Source organism: Kogia breviceps, chromosome 11 (genome assembly GCF_026419965.1).
Source record: "Kogia breviceps isolate mKogBre1 chromosome 11, mKogBre1 haplotype 1, whole genome shotgun sequence".
Taxonomy (NCBI): domain Eukaryota; kingdom Metazoa; phylum Chordata; class Mammalia; order Artiodactyla; family Physeteridae; genus Kogia; species Kogia breviceps.
Window position 1 is genome coordinate 7,669,872 of NC_081320.1, and position 21,397 is coordinate 7,691,268.

At 39.6% G+C, this 21,397-nt stretch overlaps 1 protein-coding gene and 1 non-coding gene across 3 annotated transcripts; one reads left to right on the forward strand and one right to left on the reverse strand.

Annotated features, from left to right (window-relative positions):
- Positions 1-224: 224 nt before the first annotated feature.
- On the reverse strand, positions 225-21,306 carry C11H2orf15 (chromosome 11 C2orf15 homolog). Of its 2 annotated transcripts, none has more exons than XM_059079776.2 (4): positions 21,231-21,306; positions 4,330-4,900; positions 1,447-1,500; positions 225-1,143 (listed from the first exon to the last, which is right to left on the reverse strand). In XM_059079776.2, the coding sequence occupies exon 2, from the start codon at positions 4,828-4,830 to the stop codon at positions 4,555-4,557; it is 276 nt and encodes a 91-aa protein (XP_058935759.1). In that variant the 5' UTR covers positions 4,831-4,900; positions 21,231-21,306; the 3' UTR covers positions 225-1,143; positions 1,447-1,500; positions 4,330-4,554. The 2 variants fall into 2 exon arrangements, with proteins under 2 accessions (XP_058935759.1, XP_066863211.1); XM_067007110.1 differs by lacking the exon at positions 21,231-21,306 and having other exon boundaries at positions 225-490; positions 921-1,143; positions 4,330-4,893.
- On the forward strand, positions 18,041-18,113 carry TRNAE-CUC (transfer RNA glutamic acid (anticodon CUC)). The gene has a single exon. It is a non-coding gene; the product is annotated as a tRNA-Glu (tRNA).
- Positions 21,307-21,397: the final 91 nt, after the last annotated feature.

Below are 21,397 nucleotides of genomic sequence, written 5' to 3' on the forward strand. Positions count from 1 at the left end.
GAACGTTACCACTTGGGGTGTCCCTCGGTGCAGCTGGCAAGAAAATCCTTGTGGCTTAGCCAGATGGGAAATTACCCCGTCAGGCAAAGTTCCAGGTAACTATAGCTGCGTCACAAACTGCTTCAAACGCCAGTGGCTTAACACAACGATTTATTCTAACATTTATATGGTCAAGGCTTGCTCACGTGGCTTCCTTCATTCAGCACAGGTTGACTGAGCGGGGAGGTCCAGGATGGCCTTATTCACGCCCTTGGTGGCTGGTGCAGGCTGGCTGATGGGGCACCTCCGTTCAGGGCTAGCCTTGGAAGGAGCACTTTGGCCACATTCTGTTGTCCAAAGCACCAGCAAAGGCAGCCCAGAGTCAAGGGGTAGAGAAATGGACCCCACCTCTTGATGAGAGGAGCCCAAAGAATTTGTGGTCATCTTTTTCAGTCTTCCACAGAAATCAAGCTCTCCTTTGGCTTACAATAGAAACCATCAAGACTTGCATCTTGGAGTAAGAAGCATCCAGTGTTCACAATTTGGTGATGCCGATACGATGACCAGGGCACCATATAAAGCTACAATAAAGACACAGTGGCTCCTTATTTATTTACTATTACCCTCGTGATTGAAGTCACTCTGAGTAATTAGTCTTTCTTGGATTATGCAGGTGGGAATGGATTCTGTGCAGAGTTAGTCCCAGTAGGAGTTTTCCAAGTTATCATTAAAAAGAGCCACGCAATTCTGTTGCCCTTTGCTTATATTACATCTTTCTAAATTCCATTTCTCTGGAATCTGAGGTGGTACAATTTTTTTCCCCCCTAATTTCCTACCGAAGTGTTTTTCAAGAATGGATCCTCCCTCCCTGCTCCTAGACTTCCATCCTGTGGTTATCCTTAACCCCTCCCCTACTTCTTCTGCTGACACTCCAACATGACCTCCATCTCCTCCTCCATCTCTCATGCTGTCTGCTCCCCTTCAGAGTTGAGCTTCTTTGTGGAGTTGCTACACATCCAGTATCCACGTCCTCACTTCCCATTCGTTTTCCAACCCACTCCACCATGGATTCAGTCCTGTTATTCCATCAAAAGTGCTTTTTGCAGGGTGAGCAAAATGGGTGAAGATGATCAAAATGTACAAACTTCCAGTTATAAGTCAGTCCTGGGGATGTAAATGTACAGCATGGTGACTATAAAAATACTGTACTGTATACTTGAAAGTTGCTAAGTGAATATATCTTAAAAGTTCTCATCACACGGAAAAAAATAACTGTGTTGACAGATGTTAACTCCTTACGGTGATCATTTTGCAATATATACGAAATTATGCTGCACACCTGGAACTAATATAATGTCATATGTCAATTATAATCTCAATTTTTAAAATTTATTTAAAAAATAATAAAATTCTTTAAATCATTAAGAAAGTATTCAGGGATGATGGAGAATTAGGTCAGCTACTTACTGTCAAATGGTTGGGAGGAGAGGGAAAGGCCTTTGTACCATGCTTGCAACTTTGCTGTAAATTTGAGATTGTTTCAAAATAAAAGGAAAATGATATATGTTAGGTGTCTGGCATCGTAATAGAGACTGGGAGCACCCCACCCAGGTCCCCTTCATCATCCATTCTCCAGCTGGTTGTGAATGAAGGAGCTAGCAGGCACAGGCACACCAGAGTGATTCACCCTGCCTCCCTGCCCACCAGCCTCCCCACTTTGGCTTGGAGGTGGCAACCGATGCCTGACTGGCCTAGGCCTACAAGAGTCCCACCCCTTGCCTCAAAGTGGGACAGTGGGACAACTCTGCAGTATGATCCCTCCAGAGCACCCTGTGAGTCAGGCCATGAATTCATCTGAGTCCGCATTCTTCGCCGATTCCTTCTGCTTCCCTGACTCCCTTACAGGCTTACCTTAAAGAGCACACTCTCAAAAATCATGTGCGTCTGGGTCCTTGTCTCAAGCAGCTTCTAGGGAATCTCAACTAAGCCAGTTACACAACAGCTCAGTAAATGATAACTATTATTACTGGCATCAGTGACAACACCATTAGATGCAACACCCATGCATGTATTATAGGTCTTATTTTATAGGTATGTTGAATCTAAGGTCTCCTAACATCCTTTTTTCTCCTGAACTATACTATTTTATATGGAAAGTTTCCCATCAGAAACAACAGCAGAACTCTGAAAAATGTTCACTTTGGGATTCTGCTTGTAGAATTCTTCCATAAAACAAATAAACACCTAAGTGAGGCTGTTGTCCTGATTAAACTTGTTCCATCCCACCCCTTCCAGGAAGTCTTTGTGGTTTTCCATTCCCAGGTGTGCTGCTAAAACTAGGGCTTGGCTTGGATTTGGGGATTCCAATTCTCTGATGTCTTAGCAGCAATATTTCTCAATCAGAGTAATTAATGTTTGCATTTGTTATCATCTCAATGACTGGATTGTGCTATGACATTTGACATCCTGCAATGCATGGGGCATCACATACAATGAAGGACATCCCAAATTCAGCACCCAACACACTATCAAATGTCCTGTTGGATATTCATGGAGGTGAAAAACCAGTCTGTAAATATTTGAGCCAAGTCCCTATTAAAGAAAAAAGTGTTTTTGCTAAGGTCACTAGTGTAATTCATGTTGCTAGATCCAGTGGACCTTTCAAGTCCTCATCTACCCTTTCAGTTGACTGCCTCCGCCTTAAAGACTTTTGTGGGCAATCTTGACATTATCCTGTCTTGGTTTTCCACCAACTCTGCCAACTCTTCGGTCCCCTTAGCCAGCTCCCCCTGCGCTGACCAGCTCCTAAATGTTGTAGTTGCTTTATCTCACACTATACGTTCACCATAAGCAACCTCTTCCATTCCCATAGCTTTAGATACCATTTCTGTATACAACTTCAAAATTTGTATTTTTTCATTCCATACACAGGACTGTCTGCCTTAGAAACAGGTATGCCCAAAACCCATGCTCCCGAGCTCTTTCCCCCAGGGAATCTCCATGCATCTAGCTTTTTTGTTTTGTTTTTGTTTTTTTTTACTAGAAACCCTTTCATTTTCCTCATTTCCCAGTTTAAGACCATCAGTCTGTCCTGCCAAACTTCACCTGGATTCTGTCCCCTTCTCCATATACCTTGACCATCACCTCACTTGGACAACCACGTCCCTGAAAAAGCTACGCATGTCACATCCTCAGAGAAGCCTTCCTAGTTCCCACAATTAAAAGTCAAGTGTATGTGTTATGTCTCCTCTTCTGTCTCTCTGAAATTTAACTTTTTCTTCATGGCACATCACAATTTGTATCTTATATAATTACTGTCTGATGTTCTACCTTCCCTGGTAGACAGACAGTGAGCACTATGAAGGTAGTGGTAATTTCTTCACCACTGTATCCTGAACACCAAGCACAGTGCCAGGCTAGGTGAACAAATGAATGATTTGTGTATTTTTTCTCTCCCAAAGAATTATGTTCTATAAATGATAAAGAGCATTAACTTAGTCACTCACATCCCATTCAATGTTTTTTTTTTTTTTAACTACAAGTACGTGACATCTGTTTTGTTTTTTTCTGATTTACAAAATATTTCTTCTCCTAGACGAAGATGCCTTTTCCTCTTTGAATATGCTTTTTTCCTTTATGAATATTAAGAGGCGAGATTACTCAATTGAGTAAGGAGATTACTCAATTGAGCATTAGAGATCACCAGTAAATATTAAAGTACAGGAAAATGTTCAAAACATACATAATAGAAATATTTATAGGTCACTATATGTCCACACACAAATGGTTTTTGACTTCAGCTTACATTACTTGGGACAATACTGCTGTTTCAAACTACTAGATGTTTTAATAAGAATGGCAAACTGATATATACAAAACAAGAATTTTTTTTAACAACTAGGCTGTTTTCTTATATTAAATATTGGTGCTATAAAACGGTAACATCTGCAAGATAAATTATTACACTTAGAAAAAACTATTTTGTGAACTCTGAAATGAATTCCACGCGTGTGAAAAAGAAGTTTTAAAAGGATGATTTGAAATGTGAAATGCTTCTCCAGGTATGTAATTTACCGGTCTTTGAGTTTAGCTGCCAGTGATCTTTAACAGAACAGACATGAAAAAATGCAAGAAGATAAAGTATTCTAAAGCAAAATCCCTAACTGGAATTTCAACATACAAAATCGGTACAACAGAAATCATGTGAAATACTGATGTCAAATTGTTTGGGCACTGTTTTTTGGGTTTTTGATCACGTGTTAGAGAAATACATTATAATTAAAATGTTTTGGTGCCATTTAAATACTGTTACACAAAAACTGATTTTTTGACAAGGACAGAATGTAATACCAGAGAAATCTTCTTTGAATTTTGGAAAGCTTCTTCTCTCTAAAGCAACTTTTCTGAATATGTATCATCAAAAAGTACAATCTACAGTGATTCATAAATAGTGAAAAATAAGCAATCGTCTTCCTTCATTTTGTTAGGTTTTCATAATAAGGTTAAGTTCTCATTCAACAGGCCCTCTTAGTCAAAAGCAATTTTTGGTTTCTTTGATAACATAAACAAATAACTTCATTCCACGTCTATCATTTCTATTCCATCACTTTCTTTAACATACACCACTGAACCCAAGGCTTTCTCCGAAAGAGATCCTGTGCCAGTGTCTTTGCTCCTGGTAAAGTTTTCTTGGTTTGTGTCTTCTAATCTTATTTTCTTGGTGTTTTGAAATAACTGAGTCACTGGTTCCAATTTGCTTTTCTCAGTCCCTTGCATTAAGTGATCATCCACTTTTGAATCCATACGCAGAGCAGACACCTGAGTAGCAGATTTACTAAGAGAAAATCCCATTGGGACAGCTGAATAAAAATAGCTTGCAGGTCCCTCTTTAAGTAGTGGAGACGTTTCTTCAACTTGATGGCTTGGGGAAAAAATTGTTACAAATGAATACAGAGGGAATTTCAACTAACTTCATGGCAATGTTTGTTTTAATGAAATTTCATGGTGATGATACCAAACATATAAAGTAAAATCGCCTTCCACCTCTCAGTGTTTACATTTTCTTTGTGGAAGGGTTTGCAGGGTCTACAGATTCTCCGAAAGTCTTTTTTTTTTTTTTAAAGGAATTTACTAGATGTGACCTTTCATCACCTGGCAGAAAATAATAGAATTCTCTACTTAGTCTTGCCTATCATTCTTATTAACAAAAACTTTTAATTTATTATTAATGGATTAAATAAATAATTACTGAAGGCCAAACACCCTGCTAGGTATTCTGGAAAAAAAAAAAAAGCTGCCCCAACAACTGTAAACATTTACACATTTAATAGTACACTATCAAAATAATGAAGGAAAAACTGACAGAAATGAAGGGAGAAATAGACAGTTCTACAATAATAGTTGGAGATTTCAAAACTGAACTCTCAATAATGGAGAGAACAACCAGACAGGACACAAGTAAGGAAATAGAGGATTTAAACAACAAAATAAACTGACTAGAGCTAACAAACACATACAGAACACTCCATCCAACAACAACAGGATACATATTCTTCTCAAGGGACATTTTCCAGGATAGACCATATGTTAGGCCACAAATTAAGTCTCAGTTGATTTAAAAAGATGGATACCATACAAAGTATGGATATCATACAAAGTATCTTCTCTGACCACAATGGGATGAAGTCAGAAATCAACAACAGAAGTAAAACAGGAAAATTCACATATTTGTGGAAATTAAACAGTATACTCTTAAACAACCAATGGATCAAAGAAATCACAAGGGAAATTTTACAAAATACTTAGAGATGAAGATAAACAAACACAACATATCAAACTTATGGGATAAAGCAAAATCAGTACTAAGGGGGGAATTTATAGTGATAAATACTTGCATTAAAAAAAACAAGGGGCTTCCCTGGTGGCGCAATGGTTGAGAGTCCGCCTGCCGATGCAGGGGACACGGGTTCGTGCCCCGGTCCAGGAAGATCCCTGGGCCCGTGAGCCATGGCCACTGAGCCTGCACTTCTGGAGCCTGTGCTCCGCAACGGGAGAGGCCACAACAGTGAGAGGCCCGCGTAATGCAAAAAAAAACAAAAAAAAAAACACCAAGAAAGATCTCAAATCAACAAACTTTACAGCTTAATGAACTAGAAAAAGAAGAAACTAAACCCATTACTAGCAGAAGGAAGGAAACAATAAAGACTAGAGCAGAGATAAATGGAGTAGAGAACAGAAAAGCAATAGAGTATAACCAATTAAACCAAAAGTAGTTTTTGAAAAGAGCAAAAAAATTGACAAACTTTACCTCGATGAACCAGAAAACTCAAATTACTAAATCAGAAATGAAAGGGGACATTACTACTGATTCTACAGAAATAAAAAGTATTATAAGAGAGTGCTATGAACAATTTTATGCCAACAAATTGGATATCCCAGCTGAATGGACAAATTCCTAGAAACACAAAACCTACCAAGACTAAGTCAATAAGAAATGAAAATCTGAATAGACCTATGACTGCTCAGAGCATTCAGTGGGGGAAAGGGCAGCCTTTTCAACAAAATGTGCTGGGAAAACTGGATATCCACATGCAGAAGAATGAAGTTGGACCCTTACCTAATACCATATACAAAAACTAATGCAAGATGGATCAAAGACCTAAATGTAAGACCTAAAGCTCTAACTCTTAAGAGAAAACATAAGGCAAAAGCTTCCTGATGGATTTGCAATGATTTGAATACGCCACCAAAGGCAGAGGCAACAAAAGAAAAAATAGACAAGTTGGAACTTATGAGAATATATAAATTTTGTGCATTAATAGACACTTGAGAGTGTAAAGGCAACCCACAGAAGGAGAAAATATTTGTAAACCATATATATGATAAGGGACTAATACCCAGAATATACAGAGAACTGAAACTCAACAACAACAAAATTTTGGCAAAGGACTTGAATAGCCATTTCTCCAGAGAAGATATATGAATGGCCAACAATTACATGAAAAAAATGCTCATCATCACTAATAATTAGGGAAATTCAGATCACAGCTACCAATTAGATATGGCCTCACAACCATTAGGATAGCTACTATTTAAAAAAAAACAGAAAATAACAAGTGTTGTTGAGGATGTGGAGAAATTCAAACCTTTTATTTATTTATTTATTTATTTTTGGCTGCATTGGGTCTTCATTGCTGCGCACAGGCTCTCTCTAGTTGCGGTGAGTGGGGGCTACTCTTCGTTGCGGTGCACAGGTTTCTCATTGTGGTGGCTTCTCTTGTTGCAGAGCACAGGCTCTAGGCACACAGCCTTCAGTAGTTGTGGCTCTTGGGCTCTAGAGCACAGGCTCAGTAGCTGTGGTGCACGGGCTTAGTTGCTCCACGGCATGTGGGATCTTCCCAGACCAGGGCTTGAACCCGTGTCCCCTGCATTGGCAGGTGGATTCTTAACCACTGCGCCACCAGTGAAGCCCGAAATTCAAACCTTTATGCACTATTGATGGGAATGTTCAATGGTACAGCTGCTGTGGAAAACAGTGTGGCAGTTCCTCAAATAATTAAAAATAGAATTACCATACGATCCAGCAAACCAACTTCTGGGTCTTGAAGACATATTTGTACACCCATGTACAAATAACATAAGCTATTATTCACAATAGCTAAAATGTGGAAGCAACTCAAGTGTCCATCGATGCATCACAGGTAAGCAAAATGTGGTATATAAATATGATGAAATATTCAGTATTAAAAAGGAAGAAATTCTGCAATATGCTACAACGTGATGAACCTTCAGCACATTATGCTAAGTGAAATAAATCATAAAGACAAATACTGTATGACTCTACTTACATGAGGTACCTAGAAGTCAAAATCATAGAGACAGAAAGTAGAAGGATGGTGCCATGGGGAGCTGTTGTTTAAGGGGTAGAGACTTCCAATTTTACGAGAGGAAAAGAGTTCTGGAGATAAATGGTGGTGATGACAGCACAACATTATGAATATATTTAATACATTGAACTATACACCTAAGAATGGCTAAGATGCTACATTTTATGTTACATGTATTTTACCACAATACAAAAAACTAAAGAAAAAAAAAAGATGTCCAATAAAGAAACAGTACTTTTTATTACCAATGCCCAATCTGCTTAGAGAGATGAGCATGCAACATGGAGGGAGGGGCTTGGAAAGGTTGTGAAAGGAGGGGGCCTACGTCAAGGTTGGGCTTTGAAAGATGGTCAGGAAATTGGTAAGCAGAGTTGACCAGGATGGCAGAAGGGACCAGAGCTTGTTAGAGAACAGTGATCTACTGAAGAAGCTCTAGCAGCAACTTGAGATCTGGAACCCATTCCACAGCTGTGAATGAAAGCACTTACCCACCTTTTAGAATGTATTTCTTTAATATTTAGCTACTGGAGTTATCTTTTATGAGTTTACAATTCCATCCCCATCAAGCCCTAATCATTTACTGACAGAAGATTTCTAAAGATATCATCTTGAAACCTTGTTTATCCATATTCATGATTGAATATCAGTGTTTAATCTGTAACAGAACAGAGTCCAGGGTCTACTGTAGTATCCTAAACATAGTAGTTACTCAAATGTCATTAGTATAACAAATACCTGTTTCTTAGATTTGGAAACTGAAGATGAATTTTTTTCTCATCAAGTGAGTATCCAATACTACCTTCAAATGAGTACAAGTGAGTTTATTCTGTTCTTTGATTCCTCCTCTTTGATTATTTAAAAGGGAAACACTCCTCTCAAAAATGCATAAGTTGAATCTAATCATGAGGAAACAATCAGATAAACCCAAATTGAGAGACATTATATAAAATAAATAACCTGTACTCAAAAATGTCAATGTATGAAAGACAAAGAGAAGTTGAGGAACTGCTCCAGATTAAAGGATACTAAAGAGACATGACTTCCAAATGTAGTCAATGATCCTGAATTGGGAGGTGGGGTGGGCTGGAACATGGAGGAAATGTACTACAAAGGCCATTTCTTGGACAATTGGACAATGTGAATATGGATGGTTTATTAGATAATAATGTCACATCACTGTTAAATCCCCTGATTGGGATAATGGTATTGTGGTTATATTAGTGAATGTCCTTAGTCTCAGGAGATAACATGCTGACATAGGGGTAAAGGATCATATCTATAACTTGCTTTCAAATTATCTAGTGAGAGGTAGATACAGAGAGAAAGTAACATATGCAAAAACGTTAATGACTCTCGGTGGGAAAGGATAAAAAATTGTTCAGTGTATTTCTTTTTTTTTTTTTTTGGCGGTATGCGGGCCTCTCATTGTTGTGGCCTCTCCCGTTGCAGAGCACAGGGTCCGGACGCACAGGCTCAGCGGCCATGGCTCACGGGCCCAGCTGCTCTGCGGCAAATGGGATCTTCCCGGAGTGGGGCATGAACCCGTGTCCCCTGCATCGGCAGGTGGACTCTCAACCACTGCGCCACCAGGGAAGCCCTAGTGTATTATTTTTGCTAAACTTCTACATGTTTAAAACTTTTTCAAAATACAAAGTTAAAAAAAAAATTAAAGGGACTTCCCTGGTGGTGCAGTGAATAAGACTGCGTTCCCAATGCAGGGGGCCCGGGTTCGATTCCTGGTCAGGGAACTAGATCCCACGTGCATGCCGCAACTAACAGTTCACATGCCACAACTAAGAGCCCATGTGCCACAACTAAGGAGCCCGCCTGCCACAACTAAGACCTGGTGCAACCAAATTTAAAAAAAATTAAAAAGAAAATACTAACAAAACTATGAAACATACCACATTTGAAACTGACAGAGGGTAAAATAATGGTAATGTATATAATTACCAACTAGCACATTAAACTTCACTCTAACAGAGGGACTGAGAAGGAATGAAATGCAATAGGTTAGATTTGGCCCTATGAGTGTCACCTTAACGTCTCTGGGATTTTGAGGACAGGAAGGCAGAAGAAGTCTACTGGGGGCCTCTTTGACCTAGTATTTCAGTTGCCATTCAAAAGAAATCTTCTATGCATATGGAAAAATAAAGATCTATAAAGAGCTAAATAAATTTGGACATGCACACACAAAAAGCACAGAGACTTGCCTTACCAGATTTTAAGATATGCTACAAAGTCAAATTAACAAAAACAGTGTAGTACAGGTGCAGGAACAAATAAATGACTAATAAAACATGACAGAGTTCCAGCATGGATATAGGTATGTGCAGGAGCTTCACATATGATAAAGGTGACACCATACAGCAAAGAGGATAGAAGAGACTAAGTTTAGTGTGATAGCACTGTGAATGCTGGCTCACTATGTGGACGAAGACAAGGCAGGATCCCTACTTCATATACCAAAGTGGACTCCTAATGAAGTAAAGACCTAAAAGTGAATGGTAGAACCATAAATGCAGTTTTTAAAATGTAAGACAGGGCTTCCTTGGTGGCACAGTGGTTGAGAATCTGCCTGCCGATGCAGGGGACACAGGTTCGTGCCCCGGTCTGGGAAGATCCCACATACCGCGGAGCGGCTGGGCCTGTGAGCCATGGCTGCTGAGCTTGTGCATCCGGAGCCTGTGCTCCACAACGGGAGAGGCCACAACAGTGAGAGGCCCGCATACTGCAAAAAAAAAAAAAAAAAAAGAGTGGCCCCCACTTGCCATAACTAGAGAAAGCCCTCGCATAGAAATGAAGACCCAACACAGCAAAAATAATTAATTAATAAAAAAACTCCTACCCGCCCCCCCAAAAGTAAGACAATGTATTTGTCACCATAGGGTAGAGAAAGATTTCTTGAATAAGAACTAGAAAGTTTAAACAATAAGTAAGAAAACACATGGATCTGACCACTCACAATTAAGAACTTCTGTTCAATAAAGAAACTGTAAACAGGAGGCCCTGAACCAAGATGGTGGAGTAAAAAGACGTGCTCTCACTCCCTCTTGTGAGAACACCAGAATCACAACTAACTGCTGAACAATCATCGACAGGAAGACACTAGAACTCACCAAAAAAGATATCCCACATCCAAAGACAAAGGAGAAGTCACAATGAGACAGTAGGAGGGGCACAATCACAATCAAATCAAATCCCATAACGGCTGGGTGGGTGACTCACAAACTGGAGAACACTTATACCACAGAAGTCCACCCACTGGAGTGAAGGTTCTGAGCCCCACGTCACGCTTCTCAACCTGGGGGTCTAGCAGTGGGAGGAAGGAATTCCTAGAGAATCAGACTTTGAAGGCTAGCAGGATTTCATTGCAGGATTTTAAGAGGACTGGGGGAAACAGAGACTCCACTCTTGGAGGGCACACACAAAGTAGTGTGCACATCGGGACCCAGGGGAAGGAGCAGTGACCCCAGGGGAGACTGAACCTAGACTGAACTGCTAGTGTTGGAGGGTCTCCTGAAGAGGCGGGAGGTGGCTGTGTCTCACCATGAGGACAAGGACACTGGCAGCAGAAGTTCTGAGAAGTACTCCTTGGCGTGAACCCTCCTAGAGTCTGCCATTAGCCCCACCAAAGAGCCCGGGTAGGCTCCAGTGTTGGGTTGCCTCAGGCCAAACAACCAACAGGGAGGGAACCCAGCCACACCCATCAGCAGACAAGCAGATTCAAGTTTTATTGAGCTCTGCCCACCAGAGCAACACCTAGCTCTACTAACCACCAGTCCCTCCCATCAGGAAACTTGCTCAAGCCTCTTAGATAGCCTCATCCACCAGAGGTCAGACAGCAGAACCAAGTAGAACTACAATCCTGCAGCCTGTGGAGCAAAAACCACCTTCACAGAAAGGGAGACAGATGAAAAGGCAGAGGGCAATGTACCACAAGAAGGAACAAGATAAAACTCCAGAAAAACAACTCAATGAAGTCGAAATAGGCAACCTTCCAGAAAAAGAATTCAGAATAATGATAGTGAAGATGATCCAGGACCTCGGAAAAGAATGGAGGCAAAGATCGAGAAGATGCAAGAAATGATTAACAAAGACCTAGAAGAATTAAAGAACAAACAAACAGAGATGAACAATACAATAACTGAAATGAAAACCACACTAGAAGGAATCAATAGCAGAATAACCGAGGCAGAACTGGTAAGTGACCTCAAAGACAGAATGGTGGAATTCACTGGTGTGGAATAGAATATAGAAAAAAGAATGAAAAGAAATGAAGACAGCCGAAGAGACCTCTGGGACAACATTAAACGCAACAACAGTCGCATTATAGGGGTCCCAGAAGGAGAAGAGAGAGAGAAAGGACCTGAGAAAATCTTTGAATAGATTATAGTTGAAAACTTCCCTAACATGGGAAAGGAAATAGCCACCCAAGTCCAGGAAATGCAGAGAGTCCCATACAGGATAAACCCAAGGAGAAACATGCCGCAACACACAGTAATCAAATTGGCAAAAATTAAAGACAAAGAAAAATTATTGAAAGCAGCAAGGGAAATATGACAAATAAAATACAAGGGAACCCCCATAAGCTTAACACCTGATTTCTCAGCAGAAACTCTACAAGCCACAAAGGAGTGGCGTGATATACTTAAAGTGAGGAAAGGAAAGAACCTACAACCAAGATTACTCTACCCGGCAAGGATCTCATTCAGATTCGATGGAGAAATCAAAAGCTTTACAGACAAGCAAAAGCTAAGAGAATTCAGCACCACCAAACCAGCTCTACAACAAAGGCTAAAGGAACTTCTCTAAGTGGGAAACACAAGAGAAGAAAAGGACCTACAAAAACAAACCCCAAACAATTAAGAAAATGGTCATAGGAACATACATATCGATAATTATCTTAAATGTGAATGGATTAAATGCTCCAACCAAAAGACACAGGCTTGCTGAATGGATACAAAAACAAAACCCAAATATATGCTGTCTACAAGAGACCCACTTCAGACCTAGGGACACATACAGACTGAAAGTGAGGGGATGGAAATAGATATTCCATGCAAATGGAAATCAACAGAAAGCTGGAGTGGCAATATTCATATCAGATAAAATAGACTTTATAATAAAGAATGTTACAAGAGACAAAGGAGGACACTACAAAATGATCAAGGGATCAGTCCAAGAAGAAGATATAACAAGTGTAAATATTTATGTACCCAACATAGGAGCACCTCAATACATAAGGCAACTGCTAACAGCTATAAAAGAGGAAATCGACAGTAACACAATAATAGTGGGGGACTATAACACCTCACTTACACCAATGGACAGATTATCCAAAATGAAAATAAATAAGGAAACAGAAGCTTGAAGTGACACAATAGACCTGATAGATTTAATTGATATTTATAGGACATTCCATCCAAAAACAGAAGATTACACTTTCTTCTCAAGTGTGCATGGAACATTCTCCAGGATGGATCACATCTTTGGTCACTAATCAAGCCTCAGTAAATTTAAGAAAACTGAAATCATATCAAGCATCTTTTCTGACCACAATGCTATGAGATTAGAAATGAATTACAGTTAAAAAAAAACATAAAAAACACAAACACATGGAGGCTAAACAATATGTTACTAAATAACCACTAGATCACTGAAGAAAACAAAGAGGAAATAAAAAAATACCTAGAGGGCTTCCCTGGTGGCGCAGTGGTTGAGAGTCTGCCTGCCAATGCAGGGGACACGGGTTTGTGCCCCGGTCTGAGAAGATCCCACATGCCGCAGAGTGGCTAGGCCCATGAGCCATGGCTGCTGAGCCTGCACGTCTGGAGCCTGCGCTCCACAATGGGAGAGGCCACGGCAGTGAGAGGCCCACGTACCGCAAAAAACAAAACAAAACAAAACAAAAACCTAGAGACAAATGACAATGAAGACATGACAATCCAAAACCTATGGGATGCAGCAAAAGCAGTTCTAAAAGGGAACTTTATAGCTATACAAGCCTACCTCAAGAAACAAGAAAAATCTTACATAAACAATCTAACCTTACACCTAAAGCAAATAGAGAAAGAAGAACAAACAAAACCCAAAGTTAGCAGAAGGAAAGAAATCATAAAGATCAGAGCAGAAATAAATGAAATAGAAACTAAGCAAACAATGGCAAAGATCAATAAAACTAAAAGCTGGTTCTTTAGGAAGATAAACAAAATTGATAAAACATTAGCCAGACTCATCAAGAAAAGCAGGGAGAGCACTCAAATCAACACAATTAGAAATGAAAAAGGAGAAGTTACAATGGACACCGCAGAAATACAAAGCATCCTAAGAGACTACTACAAGGAACTGTATGTGAATAAAATGGAAAACCTGGAAGAAATGGACAAATTCTTAGAAAGGTATAGCTTTTAAGACTGAACCAGGAAGAAATAAAAAAAATGAACAGACCAATCACAAGTAATGAAATTGAAACTGTGACTAAAAGTCTTCCAACAAACAAAAGTCCAGGACCAGATGGCTTCACAGGTGAATTCTATCAAACATTTAGAGAAGAGGTAACACCTATCCTTCTCAAACTCTTTCAAAATATAGCAGAGGGAGGAACACTCCCAAACTCATTCTACAAGACCACCATCACCCTGATACCAAAACCAGACAAAGATGTCACAAAAAAAGAAAACTACAGGCCAATATCTCTGATGAACATAGATGGAAAAATTCACAAGAAAATACTAGCAAACAGAATCCAACAGCACATTAAAAGGTTCATACACCATGATCAAGTGGGGTTTATCCCAGGAATGCAAGGATTCTTCAATATATACAAATCATTCAATGTGATACACCATATTAACAAATTGAAGAATAAAAACCATATGATAATCTCAATAGATGCAGAAAAAACTTTTGATAAAATTCAACACCCATTTATGATTAAAAACTCTCCAGGAAGTGGGCATAGAAGGAACCTACCTCAACATAATAAAGGCTGTATATGACAAACCCAGAGCAAACATCATTCTCAATGGTGAAAAACTGAAAGCATTTCCTCTAAGATCAGAAACAAGAAAAGGAAGTCCACTCTCACTATGATTCAACGTAGTTTTGGAAGTCCTAGCCACGGCAATCAGAGAAGAAAAAGAAATAAGAGGAATACAAATTGGAAAAGAAGAAGTAAAACTGTCACTGTTTGCAGATGACATGATACTATACATAGAGAATCCTAAAGATGCTACTAGAGCTAATCAATGAATTTGGTAAAGTTGCAGGATACAAAATTAACGCACAGAAATCTCTTGCATTCCTATATGCTAATGATGAAAAATCTGAAAGAAATTATGGAAACACTGCCATTTACTACTGCAACAAAAAGAATAAAATACCTAGGAATAAACCTACCTAGTGAGACAAAAGACCTGTATGCAGAAAACTACAAGACACTAATGAAAGAAATTAAAGATGATACCAACAGATGGAGAGATATACCATGTTCTTGGATTGGAAGAATCAATGTTGTGAAAATGACTGTATTACCCAAAGCAATCTAAAGATTCAATGCAATCCTTATCAAATTACCAGTGGCATTTTTTATGGAAATAGAACAAAAAATCTTAAAATTTGTATGGAGACACAAAAGACTCCGAATAGCCAAAGCAGTCTTGAGGGAAAAAAATGGAGGTGGAGGAATCAAACTCCCTGACTTCAGACTATACTACAAAGGTACGGTAATCAAGACAATAAGGTACTGGCACAAAAACAGAAATATAGATCAATGTAATAGGATACAAAGCCCAGAGATAAACCCACGCTCCTATGGTCAACTAATCTATGACAAAGGAGGCAAGGATATACAATGGAGAAAAGACAGTCTCTTCAATAAGTGGTGCTGGGAAAACTGGACAGCTACATGTACAAGAATGAAATTAGAACACTCTGTAACACCACACACAAAAATAAACTCAAAATGGATTAGAGACCTAAATGTAAGACCGGACACTATAAAACTCTTAGAGGAAAACATAGGAAGAACACTCTTTGACATAAATCACAGCAAGATCTTTTTTGACCCACCTCCTAGAGTAATGGAAATTAAAAAAATAAATAAACAAATGGGACCTAATGAAACTTCAAAGCTTTTGCACAGCAAAGGAAACCATAAATAAGATGAAAAGACAACCCTCAGAATGGGAGAAAATATTTGAAAACAAATCAATGGACAAAGGATTAACCTCCAAAATATATAAACAGCTCATGCAGCTCAATATTAAAAAAAAAACCTAATCCAAAAATCGGCAGAAGACCTAAATAGAAATTTCTCCAAAGAAGACATACAGATGGCCAAGAAGCACATGAAAAGCTGCTCAACATCACTAATTATTAGAGAAATGCAAATGAAAACTACAGTGAGTTATCACCTCACACCAGTCAGAATGGCCATCATCAGAAAATCTACAAACAACAAATGCTGGAGAGGGTGTAGAGAAAAGGGAACCCTCTTGCACTGTTGGTGGGAATGTAAATTGATAGTCACTATGGAGGTTCCTTAAAAAAATACAAATAGAACTACCATATGATCCAGCAATCCCACTACTGGGCATATACCCAGAGAAAACCATAATTCAATAAGACACATGCACCCCATGTTCATTGAAGCACTATTTACAATAGCCAGGTCATGGAAGCAACCTAAATGCCCATCGACAGATGAATGGATAAAGAAGATGTGGTACATATATACAATGGAATATTACTCAGCCATAAAAAGGAACGAAATTGGGTCATTTGTTGAGACGTGGATGGATCTAGAGACTGTCATACAGAGTGAAGTAAGTCAGAAAGAGAAAAACAAATATCGTATATTAACGCATATATGTGGAACCTAGAAATATGGTACAGGTGAACCGTTTGTAGGGCAGAAATTGAGACAGAGATGTAGAGAACAAATGTATGGACTCCAAGGGGGAAAGTGGCGGGGGGGGGTGATGGTGTGATGAATTGTGCGATTGGGATTGATATGTATACACTGATGTGTATAAAATTGATGACTAATAAGAACCTGCTGTATAAAAAAAAATAAAATAAAATTCAAAAATAAAAAAAGAAACTGTAAACCAAGTTCAGAAGATGGAGAAAGGACTGGAAGATGTGCTGTCCAAGCTGACAAGGGATTTATAGCTAAAATATAACAAGAACAACTATGAATTAACAAGGAAAAAGGAAACCCATTAGAAAAATGGGTAAAGGATACAGAGACATAATTCACAGATTGGAGAATCCCCAAAAGATAACGTGTGCATACAGCGATGTTCAAACTTATTAGAAATCAGAGAAATGCAAGTTTGCTACCATCAGAATGGCAGATAGGTGGGTAGCACCGAGTATTTAGTAGAATGCAGGAAACCTTGTGCATTGCTGATGGAGTAATTTTTATTTTTATTTTTATTTATTATTATTTTTTAATATAAAACATTTTTCTAACTTTAATATACATCACATAAACCTGATAGATGGAGTAATTTTTAATTCCTACCTCTCATTCCACATCCAATCCTTCAATGAATCCTGTTTCTGTTTCTACCCTTGCCTATGCCTCCCAACTATTTGTTCTTCTAACTGTATCTGGAATGAGCCTTTTAAAACATAAGCCAGGGCTTCCCTGGTGGCGCAGTGGTTGAGGGTCCGCCTGCCGATGCAGGGGATGAGGGTTCGTGTCCCGGTCCGGGAGGATCCCACGTGCTGCGGAGCGGCTGGGCCCGTGAGCCATGGTCACTGAGCCTGTGCGTCCGGAGCCTGTGCTCCGCGACGGGAGAGGCCACAGCAGTGAGAGAGGCCCACGTACCGCAAAAATAAATAAATAAAATAAAATATAAAATAAAATAAAATAAAACATAAGCCAGATCACATCCATCCTCTGCTCAACAAGCTCTAGTTACTTCCCATCACAGAGTAAAGCCAAATTCTCTACCCAACAAGTCTCCAGCTGTGGTAGGCAGAAGAATGGCCCCCAAGGAAGTCCACATCCTAATCCCCACAACCTGTGAATGTTCTGTTACATGGTAAGGGGGCATCAAGGTTGCCAATCAACCTACCCTGAAGTGAGGAGACAACCCCTGGGCTAATTGGTGGCTACGAATATAATCACAAGGGTCTTTATAAGTGAGGGAGAGGGGAATTCCCTGGTGGTCCAGTGGTTAGGACTTGGCACTCTCACTGCCAAGGGCCTGGGTTCGATCCCTGGTTGGGGAACTCAGAAGCCACTCAGTGCAGCAAAAAAAGAAAAAAGAAGAAAAAGTGAGGGAGAGGGCTTCCCTGGTGGCGCAGTGGTTGAGAATCCGCCTGCCGATGCAGGAGACACGGGTTCGTGCCCTGGTCCGGGAAGATCCCACGTGCCGCCGAGCAACTAAGCCCGTGAGCCATGGCCGCTAGGCCTGCGTGTCTGGAGCCTGTGCTCCGCAACGGGAGAGGCCACAACAGTGAGAGGCCCGCATACCGCAAAAAAAAAAAAAAAAAAAAAAAAAAAAAAAAAAAAAAAGTGAGGGAGAGATGGGAATGTCACGGTTAGAGTGATGACTGGCCGTTGCTGGCTTTGAAGACAGAAGGGGACCACAAGCTAATGAGCTAAGCGGGCAACCTGTAGCAGCTGGAAAGGCAAGAAAACAGATGCTCCCCTAGAACCTCCAGAAGGAATGCAGTCCTGCTGACATCTCAGTATTAGCCCAGTGAGATCCATTTTGGATTCTAACCTCCAGGACCGTAAGATAATAAATTGGTGTTGCTTAAAGCTACCACATTTGTGCCAAACTGTTACAGCAGCAATAGGAAACAGATACACCAGTAACATTCTGTCACCCCGAGCTCTTCTCCTCTCTACTCTGCCCCCCGCCCCATGACCTCATTACTGTTCCTCCAGCACACGCTTCAGGGACCTCTTCTGCTTCAGGGCCCAGGCACTGACAGTTCCCTCAGCCTGAAGCAATTTCTGAATTGCAAACCACTTCTGATGGGGTGGTTAGTGGAGCTAGCTGACTTCTGCTTCTGTCCAGGATGGAGTAACATGGACCAGATTTATCCTCATGCCTTAAACATCTTAAAAACAGACAAAACACGTGAAGCAATGGTTTTTAGATACTGGACAATAGGTAGTACAGAAGAGTGATCCCTAAGAGAAAGGAGATAAGATTAAGTCCTATGAGTGCTCAGTGCCTCGATATGTTAGGCTTCAGCACAAGGATGGGGAATCCAAATCGAGTCTGGTCACTTCAGCGAACTGAGAAGACAGACTTCAGAGTTTGCAGAGGCCAAGATGGCTAGAATTTGTGAAGAGAGGAGAGAGGTGCAGTGAGAGAGCAAGCTCCAGAGATCTGCAGAAGATTCCCCACAATTCTTTGGTTGAATACTGATCAGTGCATGTGCGTAAAAAAACTATTGAGCCCTGGGGGAAAAAAACACCAAAAGGAGAAGGCAGAATAGTACTTAGAGCCTACACAGGGCCAAGAATAGAGTTCTTACCAGTCAGAGTAGAAAGAACTCTTAATACACTGGACATTGAATAGAGTCCTCAGAAAGGTATTGCCTCCGTAATGGGGTCAAATTAGCCCTAAATAAAGACTATTTTGGACCTAACAAAGCTTAAAAGCAGGCTTCTAAAGCAGGTCTGTCCAACAGGACTTTCTGCAATGATGGAAATATCCTATATGGATTGTCTAATATAGTAGCCACTAGCCACGTGTGGATGTTGGCAGGCGAGACTTCTACTACTGAACGACCAATGCAAGCTGGATGTTGGAATTTGAAATATACAGAATACAAATGAGGAACTAAACTTTAAATTTTATTTAATTTTATTAATACAAATTCAAATAGCCACATGTAGCTAGTGGTTACTATTTTCAACAGGGCAGCTCTAAAGGATCAAACTGTTTCCAAGTAAACTTACTGCATCACAGAACGAAGCCTAAATATGTTTAAAGAAAAACAAAAACCAAAACCTCCAGCGCCCAACAATGTCAAATCTGCAACGTCTGGCAGCCAATAAAAACTCACCAAGCATGAAAACAAGAAGAATGTGACACATAACCAAGAGGAAAAAAAATCAGTTAATAGAAACAATGCCAAGAATGAGACAGATGATAGAATTAGTATACAACAGCTATTTTAAATATATTCCATATTTCCCAAAGCATGGGCCTGATGAAGTGAGAAATGAAAGACATTAAAAAAAAAATCAAACTGGAATCCAGAGATGAAAAATACAAATCGGACATGAAAAATATCGTGGATGGGAGTAACACTGCCAAAGGAAAGAACAGTGAGCTTGAAAATATATCAATACAAACTATCCAATTAAAAAAAAAAGAACAGAGCATCACTTAGCTGCAGAACAGCAAAAAGCAGCTTAACATGTGTATAATTTTTTTTAAGGGGACCAGGGAGGTACTGAGGAAGAAAAAAGGTGAAATAGAGGTTTTTGTAGCAAAGCTTGTGAAATGATGGAGAAACCCAATCTTAGACTTGCGCAGGAGTATCTATTACAAGGGAGAGAGCTCAGGTGCTATAAAAGGATTAGGTGGGGCAGGATGGGGCACTCAGCACTCTTTGGGTTTCCACAGAGGGAAGAAAAATTTCACTTTCTTGGGCTGCGGGAGGAAGTCAACAACTGTCCTTGATAGGAAAAGAAAGGAAACTCTTCACGCCCTGGTCTGGCTTTAAAATGATCTTTTCCCTACATTCTTTCCAAAGACTCGTTAGTAACATCTAGGTGGTGTACATAAATGCTTAAACTTTTCTAATATTTTCCCTAAAGGAAGTACTTTCCTACCTCCTATATTAACAATCCCCTTCTCCCCACAAGCCTTCAACTCCATCTTAGAGTTCTGAGGTTTGTACATTGTCCCCCATTTCTTTTCAACAATGCTAGATCATGAGAACATTTTATTCAAAATAATCTTAATATTTTAAGAGGAAATGAGATTTTACTTTGTTTTCCCTAAAGTAACTTTTCAGGATGGTCTTTGAGAGCTCATGCTTCTTTGTAGCTTATTTTATCAGTTAGGTATAATTATATTTCACAGGAAATGTATCTCTTGGGACCTCTGAATTCTTTATCTAAAATAACAGGGACACGATTTAATTTTTTAGTATCTAGCTATACTTACAAAGTATATGATAACTGAAAATATTGCTACAAAATATGAGAAAATGTACTGGCACAAATGACAAATAAAATGTACTGGCATAAAAAATCAGAGCAGAGATTGGAAAAACATATGGCACATATTTAAATGCACTTCTGTGAAATTCGTTCTAACATAAAATTTATTTATGTCTATCAAAATACATTGTGGGAAAAAAATGAGTACTCACCTGGCAAAAACAGGAACTCTTAGTCTCTTCAAGTGTGAGATTACTTTTGAAATACACAGGCGAATACTATACCAAGATCATCAGAGAACAGCTATGAAAACCTAGTTTATCTATTTCATCTGTAGGAAAAGACAGGGAGATAAAGCTACCATTAGAGTTCAGAAGCC